Source organism: Carcharhinus amblyrhynchos, chromosome 8 (assembly GCF_965287045.1).
Source record: "Carcharhinus amblyrhynchos chromosome 8, sCarAmb.v2.hapA, whole genome shotgun sequence".
Taxonomy (NCBI): Eukaryota; Metazoa; Chordata; class Chondrichthyes; order Carcharhiniformes; family Carcharhinidae; genus Carcharhinus; species Carcharhinus amblyrhynchos.
In genome coordinates, this window is record NC_137331.1 from 8,722,776 (window position 1) to 8,750,477 (window position 27,702).

The following is a 27,702-nucleotide window of genomic DNA, read 5'->3' on the forward strand; positions in this document are numbered from 1 at the left end:
AATATCCACCTTGATTTATTTTGTCATCATTAGATAGAAAGAACATAGAAACATCTTGTTTCGTCTTGTGATTTTAGCACATTTGTTTTTGGCAGTTATTACAGTATTTTTAAAACAGTGACACACACACACACACATATATAAAGAGGCTGCAATTTTACCGTCCCACCCATCATGGGAATCGGAGCAGGCAAGAGGAGGACCATGAAAAGATCCATTGACCTTGGGTGGAATTTTATGGTTTCGGGACAGTTGTATGTCTTGACACATACACATCTTGAGAGAGTGTGTGTGTGTGTGTGTCTGTGCGTCTGTGCGTGTGTCTTTTGAGAAAGATCTAATATAAGCAAAGAAGTACCCTGAGCAACAGTAAATTGCTGGCCTTGTCATATTTATTGGGCAGATTTAGAATTGCTCCATCAGTACTCAGAGAGTTGAACGATGGACCTTGTCAACGTAGAGCCTGATCTAATGAATCATCCTATCTCAGGTGCGCATAACAGATATTATAGGAAGATTGTCTCAACCGTATGCCGACCATGCCGCCCTTTTGTTACTTCAACCTTTATTCTGTATTAATTTCTATTTGGAAACTGCTCAAAAGTGATTTTACTGTTCTTTTTAAAACAGTTCAGCAGCAGTCTGTAGCCTGTGAACCTGTGGCTCATTGAAGAGGCAGTTGTTTGCTTAGCACTGACGGGTTTTAAGTCCATAAGCGCCTAAATGCGGCATCAATCATTTGGGATGCATATTTTGCAGATTTTATGCTTCATTTCCCAACCAAGCAGAACCCTGAAATTTACATCCATGGGTGTTAGAATACCATCTCCTGGAGGGTGAAACGTTGGCAGCTCGATTTCTGAAATTCTCCCTGTGTAGAGAGGAGACAATTTTTTTTTTAGATAATTATTTAGTTTAAGCTCCAACAGATTGTGTTGTGCCATTGCCTGTGCATCCGACTAGAGATACAGAACAATCAAATTCCCAGTACTGCACTTGCACAATCCCTGGGATGTAGAATTTGATACAAACCAGATTCTGTGCCAGAGTTGCCAGATATTGTACTAAGTTGTCAGGTACTGGGATAAGTTTGCCAGAATCTGAACATACTTCATACAATTAACAGCACAAAGGACCATTCACCCATCTAGTCTATACTGGCATTTTGCTCCACACAAGCCCCTTCTCATCCTATTTGATCTGGCCCTTCAATTCCTTTCTCCCTCTTGTATTTTGCTCGTTCTGCTTTTAGGATTTATGTCATTCACCTCAACTACTCCATCTTCTGATGAGATCTACATTTGAACCACTCTTTGGTGAAGATATTTTTCCTGCATTTGTTACTGGATTTATTAGTGACTATCTTGTATTTATGGCCCTTAGTTTTGGGCTTACTCACAAGTGGAAACATTTTCTCTGCACCTACTTTTATCAAATCCTTTCATAATCTTAAAGGTTCCTATTAGGTCATCACTCACTCTTCCCTTTTTCTGGAGTATTAAAGACTATTCAATTTTTCCTAATAGTTATCATTTCTGGTGTTATCCCTGTAAAACTTTTTTCACTTTCTCCAGTACCTCAATATTCATTTTGTAACATAAAGACCACAACAGTACATAGTGGGAGAAATTTTACAAGATTTTTTTCAAAGTGTCCAGCTAGCGTGAAAACGTTTTTCCCTGATCCATTTTTTTGGGCACGTTTTCACTCTGAATCTCATGCACTCAGTCTTTGAAAAATGGGATAGACTGTTTCTAGCCACCAGAGGCAGTGGGCCGGGCTTATCTTGCCAGACAACCAGGGGATCAGATCAGAGCCAGAAACTGCGCATGTGCAGTAAAAGCTAAAACAAAAAGCAGCTATCCTGACAGAACACCCCCCAGGCCAGGTACAGGGTCCCCTCGCCCCCCCATGGACATCAAAGACACCCCCCAACCCTCTTGCATGTGGCTCCCTCATCACCTCCCTGGTTCCGATGGCTGACTGACATGACTCTCTCTCTCTCTCTCTCTCTCTCTCCCCTATCCCTGATTATCGCAGAGGCACAAATTCTACCTCTCCTCCCACCTTCATCAGCACACCTGCAAGTGATACCCTCCAGGACTTGTGCCATCGTCAATCTTCAGGGTGTGGATTTGGGGAAGGAGAGAGAAAGGTGCAGAAGTTAAAGAACTCTACTGGCCCCAGCCTAGCAACACACGCTCCTCACATTTTCCAACCCCTGCCTCCTAGCAACACACATTCCCCATACCCTCCCACAGACCCCCGAGAATGGCAAAGCAACCCCTCCCCTATTCCCCCCCCAACTCACAAACACGCACCCAGAACCCACGCAGTCATGGCCATAGACAATACTGCTAACAAGTCTTGAGGCTGCAGCACTGCCACTTCAGAGAGTTTCCAGCTCATCCCCCACCAGTAATAGTGCTCACTGCTGCCAGCAGTGGGATCCAGAGTTAGTGCTAAAACCCAAACTCAACGCTCTGACCCGGGTCTGTGCTGACAGGCCGAAGTCAGATCCTGTGACCAACAGCAACCATCCACCCGCCCCGCCCCGCCCCCCGCCCCCCCCCCCCGCCACGCTTGCAGCTCCCTGACCCGAAATTCAACATGGCCTCCACAAAACCAACCCCCACCCAGCAGCATGGAGCAGTTTGAAAGCAGAGACTTACCTCCTCGCTCACCCTCGCTGCTCGAGCACCTGAATGCAACTCTTGTACTTGAAGTGTTTTCCTGACCAATCCGGCTGCAGGGAACAAAGTGGTTAAGGCAGGTGAGCTGGGCTGATTGGGAGTGAAGCTCACCAATTACACTGAATGATGAATGCAAAAAAAGTGCAAGTTGACGTTTCACCCATTGTGGGCAGGACCCTGATTGCATCAATTTTTTTTCTTGCTAAAATGTCAATGGACGCAAAAGTGGGGACCATTCCCACTACTCACATCAAGCCCGATTTTATGACATTTTCCCACTGCAAAATGGGCACGACACGGTCGTAAAATTTCACCCAGTATTTCAATGTGATACAACCTCAATACAAGTGGCAGAGCCCTCAAGAGTATTGACAGGCAAAGGGATCTGGGTGTACAGGTACACAGGGATCTGGGTGTACAGGTACACAGGTCACTGAAAGCGGCAATGCAGGTGGAAAAGGTAGTCAAGAAGGCTTACGGCATGCTTGCCTTCATCGGCCGGGGCATTGAGTTTAAAAATTGGCAAGTCGTGTTGCAGTTTTTGAGAACCTTAGGCCACACTTGGAATATAGTGTTCAGTTCTGGTCGCCATATTACTAAAAGAATGTGGAGGCTTTTGAGAAGGTACAGAAAAGATTTACCAGGATGTTGCCTGGTATGGAGGACATTATCTATGAGGAGAGGTTGGAGAAACTTGGTTTGTTCTCACTTGAGCAACGGCGGTTGAGGGGAGACCTGATAGAAGCCTACAAGATTATGAAAGGCATGGACAGAGTGGATAGTCAGAAGCTTTTTCCCAGGGTGGAAGAGCCAATTATTTGGGGGCACATGTTTAAGGTGTGAGGGGCAAGGTTTAAAGGCGATGTATGAGGCGGATCTTTTACACAGAGAGTAGTGGGTGCCTGGAACTCATTGCCGGGAAGGTAGTGGAAGCGGATACAGTATTGACTTTTAAAGGGTGTCTTGACGAGTACATGAATAGGATGGGAATAGAGGCATATGATCCCCGGAAGGGTAGGGGGTTTTAGTTAAGTCAGGCAGCATGGTTGGTGCAGGCTTGGAGGACCAAAGGGCCTGTTCCTGTGCTGTAATTTTCTTTGTTCTTTGTTTGTTCCTCATTGCTTGGTAGTGCCATTGAGGAGGTGATGGCTGCTACTGGTACAACACCCACCTGAAGCCTAGGATTACAGATGGGTTTGTTTTTCAGGCTTTCTGCATGGTAAGTCCCTACTCACTGCTGGGTAAATACCAGTGGCAGAGGGATGATACCCTTAAGTGGGAAATTAATACCTACTTAAAGCCTCAATTGGCAGCAGGGTGGCAAGGCTATCCATGGGTCTTCCTATCACAGATTTGATTGGGAAGGATTCCTATCAGTCACACCCTACCTGATCAACATAGTCTACATTATCCATCCACTCATCCTCTGGGACCAGTAAGCTGTTCTGATTTGTCATAGGTCGTACACTTCTCCTGTTTATTTAGTCATGCATCATTTTTTTCCCTGTTGCTTCTTAATCCCCTTTTTGGGTAATTGCAATTTTCAGACCCAAATCTGCCGCCTTCCTCCAGCCCAAGAAACAACCATTCACACTACTCACTGCTTTGTCCTTTAGCTGACTTTGTATCCATGCTGCCTTGCCATCTTTATTCTATGGACTTCAACAATGCTGACAAGCCTATTATGCAGATGTCTTTTAGAAGTCCATATATCACATCAACTGCGTTGCTTTCATCAAGTCTTTCCACTACATCATCAAAAAGCCCAATCAAGTTAGCTACACGGTACTTTCCCTTAAAAGAAAGTCAGCATGGATTTGTTATTAATGCACAACTCTTCAATTGTTTGTTAATTTAGTTCCAGATTATCATTTTGAAAAGCTTTCCCCATCACCGAGATTAAATATACTGACTTATGGTTGCTGGGTTAATCCTTAAACCCCCTTCCAAATAAAGGAGTATCATGTATAATTCTCCAGTGGTCTGGCAACATCTCTGTACCTAAAAAGGATGGGAAGTTTATGGCTAAAACTTCCACAATATCTACCCACACTTCACTCAGCAAACTTGGATGCATCCCATCCGATCCTGGTCACCTATCTATTTTAAGTACAGCCTGCCTTTCCAGTACTACCTCTTTATCAATTCTTAGCCCATCAAGTGTCTCAACCGCACCTTTCACTATGACTGTGGCAGCACCTTTTCCTTTGGCGCAGACAGATGTAGAATGCTCAGTTAGTATCTCACTCATGCTTTCTGACTTCATGTGTAGATTTTTTTTTATCCCGAAGCAGCTCCATCCTTTCTCTAGTTACCATTTCACTGTTTAAAGGGCTATTGAAGAATTTTCGATTTTGGTTTGTGTTAGCTCCTAGTCTCTTCTTAAAGACATCGTTTAAGTCAATGGAAAAGAAAAAGGACTGCTGAGTTGCTCTGTTTTGTTTTTCTCTTATCCAGGATCACTCCCCTGTTTCAAAATCACAGCAACACAGTTTAAGTAACCGATAAACATATGGCTTGTATCTCTGTAGCACCTTTTGCCATGACTGGATACCTTAAAGCACACAATGGCCAGAATACTCCAGCCATTCATGCCAGCAGGATTCTCTGGTTCCGCCGGCAACGCACTCCCGCCTGTGGGTTTCCTGGCAGCATGGGGTGGCTACAATGTGAAATCTCATTGATGGCAATGGGATTAGAGAATTCTGCTGCCCGCGAATAGCGTGCTACCTTCCACTACCGAGAAACACACACAGCTGGGAGGCCGGAGAATCCTGCCCTATGTCTTTGAGTGCAGTCACAGCTGTGATGTTGGCCATGCTGCAGCCAATGCGTGCACAGCAAGTTCCTACATTGTGATAGTGACCAGATAATTGTGATGGTGATTCCAAGATAAATATTCACCAAGACCCCACTTGGAGTACTGTGTGCAGTTCTGGTCGCCTCGCTACAGGAAGGATGTGGAAGCTATTGAGAGGGTGCAGAGGAGATTTACAAGGAGGTTGCCTGGATTGGGAGACATGCCTTATGAAGATAGATTGAGGGAGCTAGGTCTCTTCTCCCTGGAGAGACGAAGGTCGAGAGGCGACCTGTTAGAGGTTTATAAAATGTTGAGAGGAGTAGATAGGGTGGATTCTCGGAGGCTATTTCCCAGGGCACAAATGGTCGCTACGAGAGGACACAGGTTTAAGGTGCTGGGGAACAAGTACAGAGGAGATGTCAGGGGTAAGTCTTTCACTCAGAGGGTGGTGAGTGAGTGGAATCGGCTGCCACCGGTGGTGGTAGAGGCGAACTTGCTGGGGTCTTTTAAAAGACTTGTGGATGAGTACATGGAATTTAATGGGATTGGGAGTTACACATAGTTCTATGGCTTGGTAGGTATGGATATGATCGGTGCAACTTGTGGGCCTGTTTGTGCTGTAGTGTTCTAAGACACTGGAGATAACTCCCTGTTCTTCTTTGCAATTATTTTCAACAGTATCCGCTACATAAGATGATGGACATGCAGCAAATTCAGTGAGGGATAGTTTAATTTGATTCACTTCTGCTGATGGCTGAAGAGACCAACCTATGAGAGGCAGGCTCTGTCACAAGTGCTGCAGATAGCATGGTAATCAGGTGTTGTTGTGGATTGTTCTTTTCAGCTTTGGTGCCTATTGTCTTGGCACGCTGGCCAACAAATTGTGTTGCAACTTCCATCTATCATTGGCTAGTGTTTCCAAGCTATAAAAATCAATGTTTCGGGCCTTAGTGCCAAGCTTGCAAGCATCTTTTGAAATGGGGTTTTGGGCATCCTACTGGTCTTCTGGCTTTGGCTAACTCGAAGTACGGAAAACTCTTGGAGAAACATCCATCGGCTGATCTACAAATGTGCCCAATCCAACAAAGTCACCTTTGCGTAATGTTAAGCATACTTGAAATAGTGCCATAGAATCCTTGATATCTGTCTGAAGGGTCAGCAGGACCTCAGTTTGACATTGTATTTGAAAGACTGCACCAGAGTATTAGCTCTGATTTTTGTGTTTCCTCCTGAGTGGGGCACGAATCTGCAACCTTCTGATTTTAGAGGTGAGAGTGTTACCAACTGAGACATGGCTAACAAACCGCTGTTACAGTTCAGTCAATAGGTCACTGGTTTGCCATACGTATTCATGAAATTTATTCATGAAATTCAATCCATAATTAATAATTTAAGTAGCCAATAAATTAAGTATTTATTGAAATCAGCCAGTGTTGTGAATAGTTGTTAAAGTCGAGTCAAAATAACAACTATTTTAAAATTTGGTCAGAAATGTATTCAATTATTTAAGGCATTCAATATTTCCTCTGCTCATCCAATAGTTTAGAAATTTACTCAACAATTAAATCTGGTCTGTGTGGCAATTACTTGAATGTCCACTTTTTTTTTCTCCCATTTTGAAGGAATACATAGAATTTACAACAATGTCAGTGTTACCCTGCATCTGAGCAAATAGTCTGATGGCATTTACTCACCCTTTTCTGTTTCTCTTCAGCCTCTTTTCCTTCATCCATGTTTCCTATCCAACCTTGAACGCTGGCATAGTTTCTGCCTTAACCATTAAACCCTGAAATGAAATCCTGCAGCTATCTGTGGGAAGAAGATCCTTCTGTTACATGTTCTAAATATCATGGCAGCGATTCTCCTATCCTGCTGGCCTGAATCTTTGCACAGCGGGCCGAGAGTCTTGAGCGATGGCCGATTCGCGCTGGGTATGGGGGCCTCCACACATCTCCTAGGCCCAAGTGTTTTGGTGTTGCCGGATCCACGCTAAAAATCAGCGTGACAGACATTAGCATGTGTTTGCATACCTTAATGTCTAATAAGATGGTCCACGACTAGAATGTCTGGCTCCGCTTGCGTCTACCCCCACTCTGCTGTGGTGTCGTACTGGCGGGTTTACAACTGCTGTATAAAAATCGGGACCTGGCGTGGCAGCCTTGAACAGGAGGAAGGAGGTAAGTTTTTTATGGAGTTGCAGCCCCCAGAGTGCAAGGGAATTGGAGGCAGGGCTTGATAACTTTCTGCTTGGTGTGGGGAAGGCTGTGGAGAGCTGGAAGTGTTGTCCCCAGGCCCAGCAATGTTCCACATGGGATGGGGGGAGGGGCCTTTACTGACTGCTGGTCAGGCTGCTGTTTGCAGCCACTGGGCTGTTCCATTGTTCTGGCTGTGGGGTGTGGTGAGGGACTGGACTCAGTGCTGGGGTTTTAGGGAGGTGGGGTGAAGTGCACCATGTGCTGCTTGAGGGCTAATCAGTTCAGGCAGCTGGTGCTCAGTTAACACAGACACTCACATTGCGTGTACTCTGCAGTGAAAGGGAACCCACCTTTGTGATAATCAGGAGTCTGCCCCTGACCTGTAACACATACCTGGAAGGGAGTGCTGTACTTGCATTCATGTCAATGGCCCAAGGGAGCACAATGGTCAAGCTCACACACCAACCTGCAAACTCACCCTGCCTGCAGTGTCGATGATGCCAATGGCCGGCAACCTAATCAGGTGTTGCATGGTACCCCAGATGGTGTTGTGTTGCCAGCATCCACAAGTGGGTGTACTCCCAGTGAGGGAATCAGGGAAGAGGGTTGGATGGTTTTGGGGTAGCTGCAAGCAATAACATGTATCTATCAATGTCTCTCTCTCTCTAACCCCCATCGTGCAGATCTCGGTCTTATTGATTAGAGCTGGCCATCATGGTGGCAGCTCAGGAGGAGGAGAGCGAGGAGAGGCCACTCCAGGAGCAGCCAATGGCAGACCCTCAGGGAGGAGGGCACTGATGGCCATGAGGTGGGAGAGTAGTTTCCCAAAAGGCTGCCCAGAAGAAGAAGGATGCGGAGGCCTAGGTAGCACTGGACCAGGAGGTCCCTTTGAGGGCCTGTCAGACGTCATGTGATGTCGTCAACTCCACCTATCCAAGGACACAGTCTGGCCCCTGTGTGAGGTGCTCCCACACCTGAAGCCTCAGAGGAGGGGCGGCCACAGGCTGTCAGCAGAAGTTAAGGTAACGGCAGCACTGATTTTCAATACAGCAGGGTCGTTTCAGGCATCCAGTGGAGGTATCAATGGAATCTCACAGGCCTCAGTCCACGCTCGTGTTCACCAGGCGGCAGATGCCTTGTTCACCCAGGCAGGCCAATACATCTGCTTTGGTGTCAGACAGGTTCAGCAGGAGGCCTAGGGTGCAGCCTTCGCCGCCATTGCTGGGATGCCCCAAGTTCAAGGGGCAGTGGTTGGGACACACATCGTCCTGCGGCCCCCACAAGGTGAGGGGCAACCATTCATTCACAGGGAGGGCTTCCACTCGCTGAATATTCAAATTGTCTGTGACCACCGGATGAACATTTTACAGGTCTGTGCACGCCACTCAGGGAGTGTCTATGATAGCCCAGGCTGCCAGGATGGCTCGTGGGGGTCAAGGGCTACCCGCTGAGGTCATGCCAATGACGCCAGTGCAGAGGTCCGAGAGCGAGGTGGAGACCCACTACAGAGAGGCCCACATTGCCACCCAGTCTCTAGTGGAACGTTGCACAGCTTTGTTGAAGATGCAGTCCCGCTGCTTTGACCGCAATGGGGGTGCCCTCCAGCATGACCCTGTGCGTGCCTCGTGCATTATAATTGAGTGCTGCATCCTGCACAACATTGCACCACAGTGGGGAGACCAACTGGAAGAAGAGGATCGACACCAGGCAGAACTCAACAACTTGTCGTATGAGGAGCCGGAGGATGGAGGGCAGGCGGCAATAGGCCGGGGCCTGACAGGACAGGGCAGCAAGGGAGAGCCTGATAGCAGCCCACTTCACCCTAGCTGGTGACATCCAGTGTGGGGGCCGTCCATCACACTTAAGGAGCCACTCCAATTGCCAGCCCCCCCTCAATCGACGTGACATATGTCCTTCCCCATCTCCTCTCAGCTCCACTCCCACCCCGGCACATCTCCCACTCTGAGAGACACATCACAACAGATTAATGGGCCTGGGCTGGCACTTTGGTGAGGATGACGATGACTTGCTACAAGGCACACAGGAGCTCTGCTCAAGTCTGATTCCTACCTGTTCTCCAAACGCACACTGGGGAAGGGAGGTAAAACAGCCTGTGCGGCATGGCACTCCCTTCAAAGAAAACCTCAGGAAAAGGATTCAGCTGATGCTCACTTGCATGCCGGACACTGACCTGGCCATTGGTGACCGCTCGAGGTGTGTCCTAACACCACACCCAGCCCCCACCCCCCCCCAGCTCCAGGGCGCGCTGCTCAGACCCCATCATCAACCACAACTAGGGTACTCCATCGTCAGTTTTTCTCCCCTCGCACACCCCGATTTTGTGTGCAGTTTTGTGTTGGGCCAAAAGGGGGATTGAAAGCGTGATGTATGAGAGAGCTTGGGGTGCAGTGTGTTGAGAGGTTATGTTTTGGGGAGATGGGTCCCCACTGGAGGGTGCTGACTTGGGGGGGGGTGCTGCCACCGGAGTTGGAGGCAGTACTGTGGTGGGGAAAGAGGGGGCGCACAGCTGATGGTGGCCTTGAGGTGCCTGGGGATGGTCTGAGATTGTAAGCACAACACACGTACTAGTTTCAGAGTGGGCTGCTCGCTCATCCTTGCTATCTGATGAAGGATATTCATCTACTTCTAATACTCCAGACCGACGGGTCAGGGTCCTGGCATTCACTGCAGATACCGTTACCTCCCATATGATGCAACCCCTTGGACAACAGTCCTGAGTGGGGTGCAGCAGATGTCACCTCTCCATCACCGCGTCCAGCAGGCGGGCCTGCTCGGTCTCCAAAAATCTTGGAACGCTTTTTTCTTCGGGGCAACTTCCTGGCATGACTGCCTGTGTGTCCATAATTGCAGCTGTAATACAGCTCTGGCTTGTTAAGGGAGTAAGAAGTCTCACAACACCAGCTTAAAGTCCAACCAGTTTATTTGATAGTAAACCCACAAGCTTTCAGGTTGTGGGTCTACTGTCAAATAAACCTGTTGGACTCTAACCTGGTGTTGTGAGACTTCTTACTGTGTTTACCCCAGTCCAACGCCGGCATCTCCACGTCATTGTTAAGGGAGTCCAGGTGCAGTCAGTTTGGGCTACTTAGTTAAATTTCATTGTGAATAATGTACAGGCAACCTGCTTTCGATAGAGGGTGAGCTATCTCCAAAGGTGCTAATTGGGCGAACTGTACTGTATCCAGGAGTGGGGGGGGTGGTGGGTAGGTGCAGTGATCAAGGCTCTCATTCAACAAGTGGCAATGCTCGCAGGCAGCGGGTGTGCATGGCAGTACAGTGCTCCGTGTGTGAAGAGGGGGGCGGTGGGGGGAGGGGTGCGGGCAGTGATGTTCGGGTCAGTGGGGGATGGGGAGGCTGGGAGGCCAGCGATTTTCTTGTGGGGGGGGTGGGGGGCAAAAGCATCTTCCTGTAGGCCCTGCTCCTACTGGAAACAGTTCACTTCTATTTCCATATCTCATTCTTTCATAATTATAAATGTTTTAGTCATATTTAAAAACTCTCGTGAATCGTTTTAACTCAGCTTACCTAAGGGGAATTGGGCAAGTGAACAATTAAATTTGCTCAAGCTCTTTAAACATCAATTTAGAAGTCTGCTTGTAGCAGTTGAACTGTCCACCAGCAAATACTGGGCTCCTCCTTTAAACGCACAGATCAGCTTCCCTGGTGTTATTGGGCTTCCACTGCAGTTTTAACTCAGACCTGAAGAATGCTACTGCAGTTTTCTCACAGTTTGAACCAAGTCAGGCAAGGATAGTCATATGACGAGACAGTGAGAGGTGACTCCTCACCTTTTCTTTGAGAGGACAGGAGTGCTTCCTACATTTCATCCCACAATACCCTCTCGGAATTCCATTCCCCACACCTTTCCACATGGGAGGCTGGATCTTTGCAGGATTTTAATGGGAGAGTTTAGAATAGCCCATGCCCAACTTGTGTAGTGAGTTTCAATTTACTTCGCCGCTCTCCTGGTCTGTATTGTAGTCGGGGCTCATGTTACGATGTAATTCAATTAGCCAATTTATTCTGCAGTTCAGTTTCATGAGGACCCATCGTGCGCCATGATCTCCCTGCACACGTATTACTCATTCATTCATAACTCTCCGAACTCATTGTCTGCAGGCAATTTGACAACATCTCTTTTATTCATTCACCGGGTATGGGCATCCCTAACTGCCGTCCATTTCAGAGAGCATTGGAGAGTCAACCACATTGCTGAACGTCTGGAGCCGTATGTAGGTCAGACCAGGTAAGGATGGCAGACTGCATTCCTTAAAGGGCACTTGACAATGGTTTCATGGTCATCAATAGAATTTTAATTCCAGATTTTTATTGAATTCAAATTTCACCATCTGCCGTGATGGGATTTGAACCCAGGTCTCCAGATGAATAGTCCAGTGACAATACCACTAGGTCACTGCCTCCCCCTCTAAACCAGTTTTTCCACAGTCTTTTTCCACAGGGCTGACTGGATAGAACGAAAGAGTGAAAACGCTAAGCAGTTCCCACTCTTCCTAGTCTCAGGCACTGTGGCTGATTGCAACAGCCTTAACTGTAATCAAGCTGAATGTCAAAATATTTATCTTCATTGAAATGCCTCAAGTACAATAAAAATATAGTTTTGGTCACGCTCAGGGTTCAAATGAGTTACAAGTGCATGCCAGGCTCTAGCAAGGCAAACTCTGATGTTGCAGCAGTGTGGTTGAACCAAGAATACAAATTGAAGCTAGTTCGGTCGTAGCTTGTTGCCACTGTAATTTCTTTATTTGTTTTTTGTCAATGATTTGGATTTTGAACAAATATAGTATTTCTAAATTTGCTGATAACACAAAACTTGTGGGAATGTGAGTTGTGAGGAGGACGCAAAGAAGCTTCAAAAGGATTTAGACAGGCTGAGTGAGTGGGCAAGAACATGGGAAATGGAATATATAATGTGGAGAAATGTGAAGTGATCCACTTTGGTTGGAAAAAAAAATGGAGAGTATTTCTTAAATGGGGATTGGGAAGTGTTGATGTCTAAAGAAACCTTGGACCCATGTCCTTGTTCATGAGTCACTGAAAGCTAGCATACAGGTGCAACAAGCAATTAGGAAGGCAGATGATATATTAGCTTTAATCAAAAGATTATTTGAGGACAGAAGTAAAGATGACTTGCTGCAATTGTATACAACTGTGGTGAGACCCCACCTGGAATATTGCATTCAGTTCTCATCATGTAGTCATAGAATCCCTACAGTGCAGAAGGAGGCCATTTGACCCATCAAGCCTGCACCAACAACAATCCCACCTAGCAGTATCCCCAAAACCCCACGTATTTACCCCATTAATCACCTTGACACGAAGGGGCAATTTAGCATGGCCAATCAACCTAACAAAGGTCCTTGAGACTGATCTCTGGGATGTCAGGATTATCCAAGAGGAGAGACTGGGTCTACATTTTCCGGTGTTTAGAAGAATGAAAGGTGATCTCACTGAAACATACAAAATTCTTAAGGGGTGGAAGATGCAGAAAGGATGCTTCCTTTGGCTTGTTGTCTAAAACCAGTGGACAGTGTCTCAGGATCAGAGATCGGCAACCATTTAGGATTGAGATGAGGAGGAATTTCTTTACTCAAAAGATGCTGAATATTTGGACGGCGGTGGCTCACTCCAGAGTGCTGTGGCTCAGCCGCTGAGTCTGTTCAAGGCAGGGATCAATAGATTTCCAAATATTAAAAGACCTCAAAGAATATGGGGTTGGAAAATGACATTGTGTAGAAGATTAGCCATGGTCTCGTGAATAGCGGATGGGCCAAATAGCCTACTCCTGCTCCTATTTCCTGTGTGACAAACCTTATATATTGGACCTTGCAGCAGATTCCATTACTTGTTTATCTTTAGTCAGCTGAATCCAACTTTGATAAATTTTAAATTACTGACCCCTGCATAGTGGGAGTTGAAAGGACACTTCCGAAGGGAGGGAACAGTGTTTTATCCTAGCAGTGAAGAGCTGCCACCTCAGTTACTGGGGCTAAAGGCCTCGCTGGGTGAGAATTTGTCTCACCTGTCTCATCAATTGTCAGTTTTTGGCCTCAGATCATGGTGGTCACATGTGATGCCCTCAAACTTATGGTCCAGAAACAGGACAGTTCTCTTAGCATTCACTGTAATCAGCACAGTAAATGTTAGATGCTAAGAGCGTAAAAGCATGTGCCTCCCCCCAACTTTGGCACTGCAATGAATTGATCAATATCTCTGTTGAGAAAGATTGACCATGACGGTGGCCACCCATCCCTAATCTATATGAGCACTAAGCTCTTCAGTTGAAAGTATTGAACCTCTCAGCAAGACAATCACATCCAAACTCACTGGAAATAACACACACGTACAAAAGATCCCTAGGAAATCTAGCAGAGCTGTAATGTTTTACACCAGTACCTTCAAAAAAACTGTCTACACTCTGAGGGAATATTGCAACCCTGTTTGGTTGATGACAGTAAAAATCACAAGGAGACAATCTTGATATTGCTCACTGTGCCTGATTTTCCATTCCAAACGAGATCACTTTACTCCCAATTTTTTATATCCATTTAAATTAGAAACAAATGATGGAAGAAAACAGGAGGTCTGCAGACTGAACAGGCTAACATCCAAAACCTGCTTTCCAATCTCCTCTTCCACTTATTTCACTCCAACTAAAAAAAACCCCTCACAGCTTTAACATGAAAAAAACTAATTAAAACCACTAGTGTCAAATGTTTGACGAATTAACTTACATCCATTCCTACCATAAATGGAAAAGCTTTAGGTTATACTTGCATTAAACAAGAAATTCAATTACATTGCGCCATTTGTTCTGTGAACTTGTGCCCATTCTTTGGTAGGAGGTAGCACACAAACAGCTACCCCCACACTGTGTCCATTCTTGATATGGACTCACAGCTGCACTCTCAAACACATGGAAAGTGTGTTTTTACTGTCATTCTATCCAACTGTCTGTTGTCCACTTTTAAAGGAGAAAATATGAAGCAGAAAATCATAGAATCACGGAATCCCTTCGGTGCAGAAGGAGGCCATTCAGTCCATCCAGTTTGTACCAACTGTCAGACAAAACGTCTTGCCCGAGCCCATCCCTGTAACCTCACATATTTACTGGGCTAATCCCCCTAACCAGCCCATCTTGGGAGATTAAAGAGCAATTTAGCACGGCCAATCCACATAATATGTACATCTTTGGACTGTGGGAGGAAACCGGAGCACCTGGAGGAAACCCACCCAGCTATGGGGAGAATGTGTAAACTCCACACAGACAGTGACCTAAGCTGGGAATCGAACCTGGATCCCTGGCGCTGTGAGGCCGCAGTGCTAACCACTGTGCCATGGTGCTGCCCACAGGCCCTGCAGTAGGGTAACTTAAAGGGCCAGGCATCCTGATTGCAAATTTTGCAGAATTATGGGTTTTTCCCACTGAAAAGTATCGGAAATTTGTCAAAGAGTGTTGTCACATCCTCACCAGGATAGAAGAGCAGTAAGTGACCTGTCCACATGAAGGCCTCAACAAGTATGGGGGCACCAGTAGCAGTGTCTCTGGGTCTGCATGATGATAGGGAGATAGATGGAGCAGAGGCTACGTAAAGGGCAAACTCCATACCATTCCCTTGGCCAAGCTTGAGCCTCATGCCTCCATGTCCATTCACTGTGATAGGAGACTGTCTGGAAAGCCAGCCAATGCATCCAGCATCTGTTGTTCTCTTGTGTGCCACCCCACCATGGTCTTCACCTGAGTACTCCGCAGCAGTATTTACCCTGCTAATCCTCCTGCCATTATGGGACAATTTATTATGGCCAATAAACCTAACCTGCACGTCTTTGGACTGTGGGAGGAAGCTGGAGCACCCGGAGGAAATCCACCCAGACAAGGGGAGAACGTGCAAAACGCCACTCGAGGTCAGAATTGAACCCGGGTCCCCGGTGCTGTGAGGGATCAGTGCTAACCACTGTGCTACCATGGTGTGTCTACCACCTTGCCCTCTGGAAAGCCGGAAAATGCAGCATTCTTTATATCTGGCCTGGCTGCAGAGCACTTGTGCTGGGACGACTGAACATGTGGTGATAACCCCTAAGGTATGCGCATTGCCAATATCTGAGCTGTTGGCTGTGAGTATCAGATCATGTGATGAGGCTTGCTCATCAGTGGTGTGCTTTTGCTCTCTTTCCTCTTCCTAAGGCCACTGTGGCTGGACAGGGGGCAGCTCTTAGGTGTTGAGAAAAGGTGTGGGTTATAAAGCTAGCAGTTTGTGGTCGTCAACAGCTTGCTGATAGTGCTAGATAGGAATATGAAGGTCAGTTGAAAGCTGAAGAGGCATGAGGTGGAACCATGCCGTGATATCAATGTTCCCAATGATGTGAGATGCCACAGGTTCTGCTGCAGCAGGCCTTGAGCCATCTCCTCTGTTGCGCTCAGGAGCAGCAAGTGGTTTTTCTCCCCCACAAGTTCTGCTCTGCTTCCGTGAATTGTGTGATGACTTGACCTGCAAAGGAGGGAGCAGAATGTCAGCCATTGTGCCGCCCGGTGTTTGGGTGATATACTGTAAGAAGTCCAACAGGTTTATTTGGTAGCACAAGCCACAAGTTTTTGGAGCACTGCCCCTTCATCAGGTGAGTGGGAGTTGTATTCAAATTCAATTTACAAGATAATGGTTGGAATACGAGCCTTTACAGATAATCAAGTCTTAAAGGTGCAGACAACATGAGTGGAGAGATGGTTGAGCACAGATTAAAGAGATGTATATTGTCTCCAACCAGGACAGTTAGTGAAATTTTGCAAGCCCAAGCGAGTCTTGGGGATTACAGATAGTGTGACATGAACCCAAGATCCGGTTTGAGACCGTCCTCGTGTGGAACTTGGCTATCAGTCTCTGCTCAGCGACTCTGCACTGTCGTGTGTCGTGAAGGCCGCCTTGGAGAACACTTATCCAAAGATCAGACACTGAATGTCCATGATTGCTGAAGTGTTCCCAACAGGAAGAGAACACGTCTGCCTGGTGATTGTTGAGCTGTGTTCATCCGTTGTCAGATCCGTTGTCTGCACGGTCTCCCAATGTACCAAGCCTCGGGACATCCTTTCCTGCAGCGTATCAGGTAGACAACGTTGGCTGAATTGCAAGAGGATGTACCGTGTACCTGGTGGATGGTGTTCTCACGTGAGATGATGGCATCCGTGTTGACGATCCAGCATATCTTGCAAAGGTTGCTGTGGCAGGGTTGTGTGGTGTCGTGGTCACTGTTCTCCTAAAGCATGGATAGTTTGCAGGAGACAATGGTCTGATCGAGGTGCAATTGTTTAAAGGCAAGAAGTGGGGATGACCTTGGCGAGATGTTCATCTTCGTCGGTGACATGTTGAAGGCTCCGGAGAAGTTTCTCCGCTCCGGGAGGTACTGGACGACGAAGACTTGTGGCTTGTGCTTCCAAATAAACCTGCTGGACTTTAACCTGGCGTTGTGAGACTTCTTATTGTGCTTACCCCAGTCCAACGCTGGCATCTCCACATTGTGGATGCTGTGCCTGCTATAGCTGAAAGGATAAAGGTATACATAGACAGCAAGAGGCTAATAGCAATAGGAGGTGTGTGAGATGGAATACTGTATGTTAAATGTGAGTTCTGAGCGCCAGTTGAGTGATGAGGGTGCAGTGCATTGAACAATGTGAGAGACTGATGTCATGGCCAGGAGATGATGTGATATGAAGATGCAATGTATTCATTGGCATTGACTATCTGCATAAGATCATTAGCCTTCTTGTGGCAGTGCTGTCAGTTTCTGAGATCCACATCACTCGTTTCCACTAAGGGATGTCCATGAGGGTCTCCTGGATCCCACAAGATATGGCATCTCTCCCCCGATCCACCTCAACCACTAATGCTTCCAACACTGCATCCATTAGTCTGGAACATTTTGTGTAAGCTGGTGTTCACTTTTCAAGAATTTTCATGGCGGAATTCTTTCATTCCACCATCAGGCCATGCCAGCCACATTGAGAAATAGAGACCAAGTTCCAGGACATAACAAAAAACAAAGTACAACACAGCACGGGAAACAGGCCCTTCAGCCCAATGAGCCCGCGCCGCCACCTTAACGATGTGTTTTTCCTCCTCCACCCTTGACCCATGTCTATGCTTATGGTCCCTTCATAATCTTATGTTTCTATAAGATCTCCCCTCATTCTTCTAAATTCCAATGAGTATAGCCCCAGTCTACTCAGTTTCTCCTCATTAGCCAACCTTTTCAACTCCAAAATCAACCTAGTGAATCTCCTCTGCACTCTCTCCAGGACTGGTATATCCTTTCTCAAGGAAGGAGACCAAAACTGTACACAATACTCCAGATGTGGCCTAACCAGCACCTTATACAGCTGCAACATAACCTCATTATGAGTTTTTAAACTCCATCCCTCTAGCAATGAAGGACAAAATTCCATTTGCCTTCTTAATTACTTGATGCACTGCAATCAATTTCTTGTGATCCTTGCACAAGGACACCGAGGTCCCTCTGCACAGCAGCATGCTGCAATTTTTACCATTTAAGTAATAGTCCATTTTGCTGTTATCTCTATCAAAATGGATGACCTCACATTTACCAACATTGTACTCAATCTGCCATCCCCTTGCCCACTCACTTAGACTATCTATATCCCTTTGCAGACTTTCAGCATCCTCTGTACATTTTGCTCTGCCACTCATTTTAGTGTCATCTGTGAATTTTGACACACTACACTTTGTCCCCAACTCCAAATCATATATGTAAATCGTAAACAATTGTGCTCCCAACTGATCCCTGAGGCACACCATTAGTCACTAATCACCAACCAGAAAAACACCCATTTACCCCCACTCTTTGCTTTCTGTTTGTTCACCAGTCCTCTATCCATGTTAATACATTACCCGTAACACCGTGCACATTTATCTTAGCATCAGCCTTTGGTGTGGCATCTTGTCAAATGCCTTCTGGAAATCCAGTACACCACATCCACCGGTTCCCCTTTGTCCACTGTGCATATAATGTTCTCAAAGAATTCCACCAAATTAGTCAAACTTGACTTACCTTTCATGAACCTGTACTGCATCTTTCAATGGGACAATTTCTATCCAGATGTCTTGCTATTTCTTCCTTGATGATGGATTCAAGCATTTTTCCTACTACAGAAGTTAAGCTAACCGGCCTATAGTTACCTGCCTTTTGTCTACCTCCCTTTTTAAAACAGTAGTATCACATTTACTGTTTTCCAATCTGCGGGAACCATTCCAGAATCAACAAGTTTTGGTAAATCACCACCAGTAATTTGCTATTTCTCCTGCCATCTCTTTTAGTACCCTGGGGTACTTTCCATCAGGGCCAGGAGATTTGCCTACCTTTAACTCCATTAGCTTGCCAAACTTATCTTTTGTGATGATAGTTTCTAGGTCCTCACCTGCCAAACCCTTCTTGCCATTAGTTTTTGGCATGTTATTTGTATCTTCCGACATAAAATACCTGTTCAATGCCTCAGCCACTTCCTCATTTCCAGTTATTACATCCCCTTTCCCATCCTGTAAAGGACCAATGTTTACTTTTGCCATTCTTTTTCATTTTATATATTTGTAGAAATTTTTGCTGTTTGTTTTTATATTCTGAGAATAGAAAAGAGATATTTATATAGAGAGAGACTGCAGAGCTCCACAGTACAGAGGGACCTGGGTTCTCCAGGGTGAGAATTATAAGACGTTGATATGCCGGTGTAGCAGGTAATTAAGGAGACAAATGGAATCTTGACATTTATTGCAAGGGGAATCGAGTATAAAGTAAGGAAGTGTCGCTGCAACTTTGATGAGACTGCAATTGGAGTACTGTGTACAGTTTTAGACTCACTTTAGGAAGGATATAATTGCATTAGAAGCAGTTCAGAAAATATTCACTCAACTGATTCCTGGGATGAAGTGCTTAAAAAAAGGTTGAGAGGGTGGTCCTATATCCATTGGAGTTTCGAAGAATGTTGGATGATCTTAGCGAAATATATGAGATCCTGAGGGGACTTGACAGTGTCGATGCTGAGAGGACGTTTCCCCTTGTGGGCAGTCTGGAATTAGGGGGCACAGATTAAAAACGAGGGGTTTCCCATTTAAGACAGGGATGAGGAGATGTTTTTTCTCAAGAGGGCTGTCAGATTGTGGAATTCTCTTCCCGAGAGAGCACTAAGGGCTAACTCAGTTTTTTGATAGACAAGTGAGTTGAGCTTTATGGGGCAGCGTATTGGCAGTAGGATTGAGGCCACCATCAGATCATCCATGATCAAATTGAAGGGAAGAGTAAGCCTATATTTATAAAATAGCATAAGCTCACCATGAACAGTTATTTATAGAAAATGTTTTCATATTTACTATAACTAGACTCTATAAAAAGAGCCTCCAAATCAAACTGTGGACAAGTAAAATCAGGTTTGCTTCTACTCTTAATTAAGATTCAGCTGCTATTGAGTTGTGAGAAATGTTTGCAATTGCAATTTTAAATTAGTTCAATTCACTGCATTAATTTTAATCCTGTTCAAGCTAATTAAAGCTTGCATCTCTTTCTTGATTGGGTATTATTCTATATTTTTTATGTTGAAGAATTATATTTATCTAATGAATGTGTATAAATATGAATTGTATTTAAAGGAAATCTTGCAAATTAAGTGAAACATTAACATCACCAATTGTGGTCTCATCTAATTTTATATCTCGCGGTATGTGCATATTAAATATTTCTGCAATTAATCATTGTTTGTAAAGAAAAAGAACATGCACATGAACAATTTAATTAAGTTCATCAAATGGATTTCTGAAAATTGCCAGAGAGGCGTTGTCCACAGACTGAACAGATTATAGTTGCCAAGGACAACATGTGAAGTGGGGGAGCTTCTTTGTGGCTGTGTGCAGCTGAGATGCCAGTACTGAGGCTGAAAATGGTCACACTGCCCCTAAAAGGAGAGACTGGGATCCTCTGTATAGTCAATTGAGTATATTGGATATTTTGCACAGTGAAAGGGACCTTTGCGGCACAGGGGTTAGTAGGAGATTATTGGCAAAAACTTAAAATTTGAGAAATGAGAGGCTAGTGAGAAACACATGTCTTATGTTTTTAATTTGCTCCTTGAAGCCGTGAGGTGGTGACAAAGTGGTTGGGAGGAAAGCAAATGGTAAGAATTTCCTTGGAAGCGGAAGTATAATAGAAAGCTGTTTACATGCAGGCTGCTGTGGTAAGAAAAGATATGAGGAAATTCCCAGTCTACAATCTTCTGGATAATGTTTTCATCTATCCACATATATACTCCATAATTAAACAGGGCAGGATCAGACGCTAAATATTCTTGGATGTAAGATGTTCAGGAAAGATGAGGAAGGAAGGATAGAAAGGAGAGAATATTACAGTGCTGAAAAGAGAGAGAGAGTGTGTGTGTCCGAGAAGGATTAGGTGGAGAATGTGGTTAAAATTGTGAAAAAAATAAGTGCTATTACACTATTGGGTGTGTTCTACATGTCAACAACTCGTAAAAAAGATATAAAGGAACAAATTTTCAGGGAACTTAAATAGGAAGGTGCAAGATCTGGAGAGTAGTTATCTTAATTAAGACTAGAATAGTAATAATATAAAGTGGGGAGAAGGGTACGTGTTTTTGAAATACTGTTCAGGGAAACTTTCTCATCAATAAGTTTCTAGCCTAACAAAGATGCAGTTGTAGATCTAGTTCTGAGAAATAAGGTGGATCAGGTGGAGCAACAGAGGAAGAACAGTGATCATAGTGTCATAAGGTTTATATTAGCTTGGAAAAAAGACAAGAAACAATCCAAAGTAAAAATACTTGATCTGAGTAGACCCAATTTCAGCAAATTTGAATCACAGATTTGTATGAAACACTGTAATCAAACAGGGGCTGCCTTTAAAAAGGTGGTGGTCTCCTTACAATTGAGGTACATTCCCATGAGAGGAAAGCCAGAGCTTTGTAGATGAGGACAGAGATAGTGACAAAGGTGAAGTGGAAAAAGAGGACATATATCGGCTGCCTTGTTGATAATACAAGTGAGAACCAGGCTCAATTATCGAGTTCAATGAGAAAAGAAATGAAAGGGACAAACGAGAAGAGATTGATAGGTCATATATAAAGCAATGCAGAGAAATGTGAAGAGTTAAATTTTAGTTGGAAAAGACAATGGAGGCAATATGAACTAAAGGATAAAATTCCAGGAAGGGTGCAAGAGCAGAGGGACCTGGGGGTACATATGCACAAATTGTTGAAGGTGGCAGGGTAGTTGGAGAATGCTGTTAAAAGTTAAATGGGATGAAGGGCTTTATAAAAAGAGGAATAGAATTTGTAGGCAAGAAATTAATGATGAACCTTTATGACCCATCGGTCTGACCTCAATGAAACTATTGTGTCCAAATGCGGTACATTTAGATATGAAATAAGGGCAGTTGATAGAATGTAGAAAAGATTTACAAAAATAGTTCAAGGAATGAGGGGCTTCAGTTATGTGGACAGGTTGGAGAATTTGGGCTTGTTCTCTCTAAAGGAGAAAATGTTCAAAGGGTATTTGATAGAAGTGTTCAAAATCATGAGGGATTTCGACAGGGTAGATAGCGAGAAATTGTTCCCAATGGCAGAAGGGTCAAGTATGACAGGACAGCAATTAAAGTGATTGACAAAGAACCAAAGGCAACATGAGAAAAAACATTTTTTACACAGAGAGTCCTTATGATCTAGAATGCACTGTTAGAAAGGCTGGTGGAGGCAGATTCAATCTTGACTTTCAAAGGAGATTTGGAATAGCGCCTAAAGTTTTTTTTAAAAAATACAGAGTTCTGACGAAGAGTAGGAGAGTGGGACTAGTTAAATTACCTTTGCGGAAAGCAGCCAAGCTTGACAAGCCAAATGACCTGGTTATGTGATATAGCCATTCTACTGTTCTCTGATCTTTATAACGTCTGAAGATCAATGTATATCAAGGCAGTGACATCCAGCCAGAGAAGATTCAGATCTGAATGGGGAGAAGCTATGGTTTCCAGGATCTTCATCTTTGCTATCCATTGGCAATCAAGATCTCGATCAAGAAGGGCTAATTTCCCAACTTCACAGCTGTTGAATGGGGCGCCACGGTGGTACTGTGGTTAGCACTGCTGGCGCCCAGTGCCAGGGACCCGCGTTCAATTGTGGCCTCAGGTGACTGTCTGTGTGGAGTTTGCACATTCTCTCCATATCTGTGTGGGTTTCCTCTGGGTGCTCCAGTTTCTTCTCACTCCAAAATGTGCAGATTAGGTTGATTGCCTATGCTAAATTGACCTATGGCGTCAGCGGGATTAGCATGGTAAATACGTGCAGTTACAAGGATAGGACCTAAATGAGATTGTTTCAGTTCAGGTTCGATGGGCTGAATGACCTTCTTCTGCACTGTAGGGATTCTGTGATTGGGAGCTTCGCCTGTGGCTGTCACCCACTTTCCCAAATAATTAGCTATATGGGGGAATACTTTTGATTGGTGCTAATGACAGGCAGGGTTCCCAGGCATCAGCATTGGGCATTTCCCCTCAAAATCCAGTCATAAAAAACAGAGGGGAGAGATCGACACAATCTTAACCATTGATAACAAAGAGGAACCAGACGCAGGTAATCTATGTAATCTGTGTAAGTGGCTTCATATGGACAAATGTTTCCCACGTAGTGGTTTAAACTACAATTATGGATAAAGTGAAAATTAGAGGGGTAGACAAGTAGAAAACCACAAAGTTACATTTCAGTTCTTTTATAAATAATGCAGAACGTTGAACCAGGAAGAAACTAAACAGGAAAAAGACAGTTCTTTTGAACTTTGGTGTTTCCGAAGGATGCTCAAGGTGAAATGAACTGATAGATATACAAACAAGTAGGAATAACAACAAATGGGAGTTGACAACACAGGCAGTGGTTATTGTCAATGGTGGACAGATGGAAGTTGAAATACCTTGGGAATGTGGCACAAAGCAATGGTGTATAAAAGATGATGCTCGAAGGAATGGTAGAGGCAAAGCATTTTGTAGGTAGGCAGAAGACCAACTTGGAACTATCACGCTTGAGTTTCACAAGGGCACAGAGAGTGACAAAGATCGATGCAGTTAGAGGAGGAAAGTGTGTGTTGCTACAGCCTCTCCGCCTCGCTGAGTAATCTGCACTGCCATAAATGAAATAAAGTTCCAACTGCCAGTTTTTGTGGGTTTGGCGAGTGGATTGGAGGTGACAGTGATCAGTGCAGTTGGTGCAACGGATATTCATCAGAATGATTCCAGGGTTTAGAGATTTAAATAACGTGGACAGGTTACACTCGTACATCCCCATTAACAGAGTTAGAGGAGGAGTGTAGGTGGAATGAGGAGAGAATGGAGAGGGCTGAAAAGGAAGTAGAAGATGTAGAAGATGCCTTAAGGCTATTGGAAATGAATAAGACAGCACAACAATGCAGGCCTAAATACAGAAGCAGTATTAACGTAAGCCTACTTGTGATTAATAAATAAACTTTATTGGATTTGGTTTTGTGCATCCCTGAGTTATTAGAGCAAGAAAGGCCATCTCCAGTATGCCTAGTGGAAAATATTGGGGTATTTAGGATCAAATTTACGTGCAGTATCATCAGGCTCCTCATTACATAGTGCCAAGAGAAAGAATGGGAGTGAGGACTGCAGTGTAGGGACGTTCCACCAACGGAAACATGGTGGTGTGGCCCTACCAAGTTGAATCTCATCCATCACTTATCTGTGGGTTTGAACCAAAGAATAATGTCAGCTAAAATGTAACACAGCGGCAAAGCACAGTGCAATTCAAAGCGCCTAGAAGGTAAGGGGCGAGGGGGCAGTATTGTGTAACAACCTTTGAAAGAGATTCTATGCATGATAATCAGAGTTGCTGTAATGTGAATAGCCATTTTTGCTTTGCTCTGGTTCAGGTTGTTCAAAGAGGAATGTGGCAAATTGTAACCATTTACATTCATAATGGAACATACGCTTGAGTCTATGATGAAGTTGGTAAGAAGATAAAAAATAATTTTGGGTATGATATAACCTTTCTCCCTGAGCATTTGATTGTGTCGCAGAAGGAGATTGACTCGTCACACAGAATCACAAAATTGTTACACCGTAGGAGGTCATTCAGCCCATTGTGTCTGCATCAGGTCTCCAAATGAGCATTATGACTTAGTGCCATTCTCCTGCTTTTTCCCTGTACCCCTGCACATTGTTTCCATCCATCTAGTCATCTAATGCCCTCTTGAATGCCTCAACTGAACCTGCTTCCGCCACACTTCCAAGCACTGTCTAGACCCAAACCAATCACTCACTGAAAAAGTTTTTCCTTAACATCACATTTACATTTCATAAGCATTATTACTGAATTCAACAACATATCAAGGAGAACAGAAAACAACTTGATAAGTTAAGCATTGGTTCTCTTCGGCCTACAATTTGGAATTAATGTATGAACATCGAGGTTCATTCTTCAATAAGGAATATACACCATGGAGCAGTTGGTAATTGTGATTTACCTATTCCATGACTTTGTTTCCTGGGTGAAAAAAAGGAAAGCAAAATAAGTTAACAACCCAGGCGTACTCAAACCTTGAGCCTCGTGATTGCCATGATGTTGCCTATGCATGGGTGCTTTTTCCAGAATTTTAGAGGCATCTCTGGTGGGACTGTAAGAACAGTGTTAACAGACTGGCTATGAGTTCAAAGCAGTATGTGTTATGTGGAAATCAGATGGGTGCAATACTTGCTAATTACATCAATAGTTACTAATTGCAATATCATTGCTGGATTGGATAGAACAATTTAGAACAGGAAACAAGTTGAAATCACCACAGTCTGATTGGGACCCAACAGATAATCAGAGTGGGTCAGGAAGAAGACTATATATGGCTAAACCAATGGAAGACGACATTGGAATATGCTAGGATAAAAGCAAATTACTGCAGATGCTGGAATCTGAAACCAAAAGAAAAACTGCTGGAAAATCTCATCATGCCTGGCAGCATCTGTAAGGAGAGAAAAGAGCTGACATTTTGAGTCCAGATGACCCTTTGTCAAAGCTCTGACAAAGGGTCATCTGGATTCAAAACATCAGCTTTTCTCTGTCCTTACAGATGCTGCCAGGGACATGCTGAGATTTTCCAGCACTTTTTCTTTTGACTTGAAATATGCTAACCAACCAAGAGCCGATCAAACAGCCAGCCAACCAATCCACATCCAGAAAAGCATGAGCTCTTTCAAAAACTATATCCTGTACCTAAACTCCTAGAGAGTCCCACACAGCGTTGCTCTAAGAAAGAAGAGAGACAAATAATATGAACAGGGAATATTCAAAAAAGAAGACAAAAGATACTTTATCAACTGGATGACTCCTGGTGACCCAAGCAGGAAACTGTCAAAGATCACTGTGAACTAACCAAGTCATCTCACATTGACCATTGAGAGGTAACTGAGCCATGATTACATCTCCATGAGTTTTAAATATTTTCAGTACTTATTATATGGCATGTCTGAGAGAAAGGAAGTTCCTGTTCTGGGGCACTGCATGATAATCAGCCAGTCTACTAAAAGAGAGAAAGGAATCAGAAACCTGATGCTGTGCCATGTTTACTGATACCATCAGGTGAAAATATCCTGGTCCAAAATAACCTTACACTCAGAATCCATAAATATCAGCTTGGCTTAGGCATTATATAAATACATTCAATATCATTAATAACTGGAAAAGAGAAAACCTTAAGAACACTTAAGGCAAGTTTACTGTTTTAGAGGAGAATATTGTAGGATACTGTGCAGGGTTCAGAAAGTAAAACTAACCCTCATTATCTGTGAAGAATTTTGAAAGCAAACAGATATTTATCAAAAAGGACATTTAAATGACGTTTTCCTTTTCATAGAATCATAGAATCTCCACAGTACAGAAGGAGGCCATTTGGCACAATGAGTCTGCACTGACCACAATCTCACCCAGGCCCTATCACCATAGTCCTATATATTTACCCTACTGATCCCCCAACACTAGGGTCAATGTAGGATGGCCAGTCAACCCAACCCACACATCTTTGGCGTGACGGAGGGATCTAGAGTACCTGGAGGAAAACCACATAGACAGAGGAGAATGCATAAACTCCACACAGGCAATTGACCGAGGCCAGGTCCCTGGCACTGTGAGGCAGCAGTGATCAGCACTGTGCACCGTGCCACCTACTGAACATTTTCCTTCTAATATTTGACATCTCAGTGAATACAGAATCTTCTTCACTCACAAATTGTTTGCATAGGAGGAAATTTCCATCAGTGAAAACTTGAGTGCCCTTCATATTAGTTGATGCACATCACCTGTGGGAGACACTCATCCAGAGTGAGACACAGCCAGAGTGAGTGTGGATCTCAGGAATTTGGAGCTGAATGGGAATTGTTGTGCCTGCCGCACAGTCTGTTTTAACCCTCACATGGTGGACAAATAGCTGTGAGTAGACGTCTGATTAGTTCGACCAATATTTATTTAAGACACACAATCAATAATCACCCACCCAACCAACAATAAGTTATCCTACAGAAAATATTCAAGTTCAAATCCAATACAAGACCTTGACTTAACTTTGCATGACTGGCAAGTACCCAAGCAGATATTGGCCTTTATCTCTGTATTGGTCTCCGTCGTCTTCTGCATAGTCTGGTACTTGGTCTGGTCTGGCATTCTGGTTCTGGTCTTCCTTTCTTCTCAGGTGTGGTGGTTTTCCTCATGCTGATCGTCGCTGGGGATGGTCACCTAGCTGTAGCTCATTCGTGGATTCAGAGAGAGAGAGATTCTTGGTTGTGCAGCACCCTTTATACCCCGTCAGGTTTCGCACTCCTTTTGGCCATTGCCAATCAATCAATGAGAACTTGATCACCCTGATCGATAAAGTCCAGTCGGATGGCTGCCACACCAATCTCTGGGCGTGTCCCCAACAGC

General features: G+C 44.5%; 2 protein-coding genes across 3 annotated transcripts in view; one reads left to right on the forward strand and one right to left on the reverse strand.

The window, feature by feature from the left end:
* pou6f2 (POU class 6 homeobox 2) overlaps positions 1-27,702 on the forward strand; it is a 534,150-nt gene that overhangs the window by 412,120 nt on the left and 94,328 nt on the right. The window lies entirely within an intron of this gene.
* Positions 133-27,482, reverse strand: LOC145346433 (uncharacterized). Of its 2 annotated transcripts, none has more exons than XR_013887692.1 (5): positions 27,335-27,482; positions 16,067-16,216; positions 2,673-2,746; positions 2,056-2,120; positions 133-871 (listed from the first exon to the last, which is right to left on the reverse strand). XR_013887692.1 is itself a non-coding variant. In XM_080193620.1 (5 exons), exons 1-4 carry the CDS (start codon positions 27,442-27,444, stop codon positions 2,116-2,118), a joined length of 339 nt encoding a protein of 112 aa, XP_080049746.1. In that variant the 5' UTR covers positions 27,445-27,482; the 3' UTR covers positions 133-871; positions 2,082-2,115. The 2 variants fall into 2 exon arrangements, 1 of the variants encoding a protein (XP_080049746.1); XM_080193620.1 differs by having other exon boundaries at positions 2,082-2,120.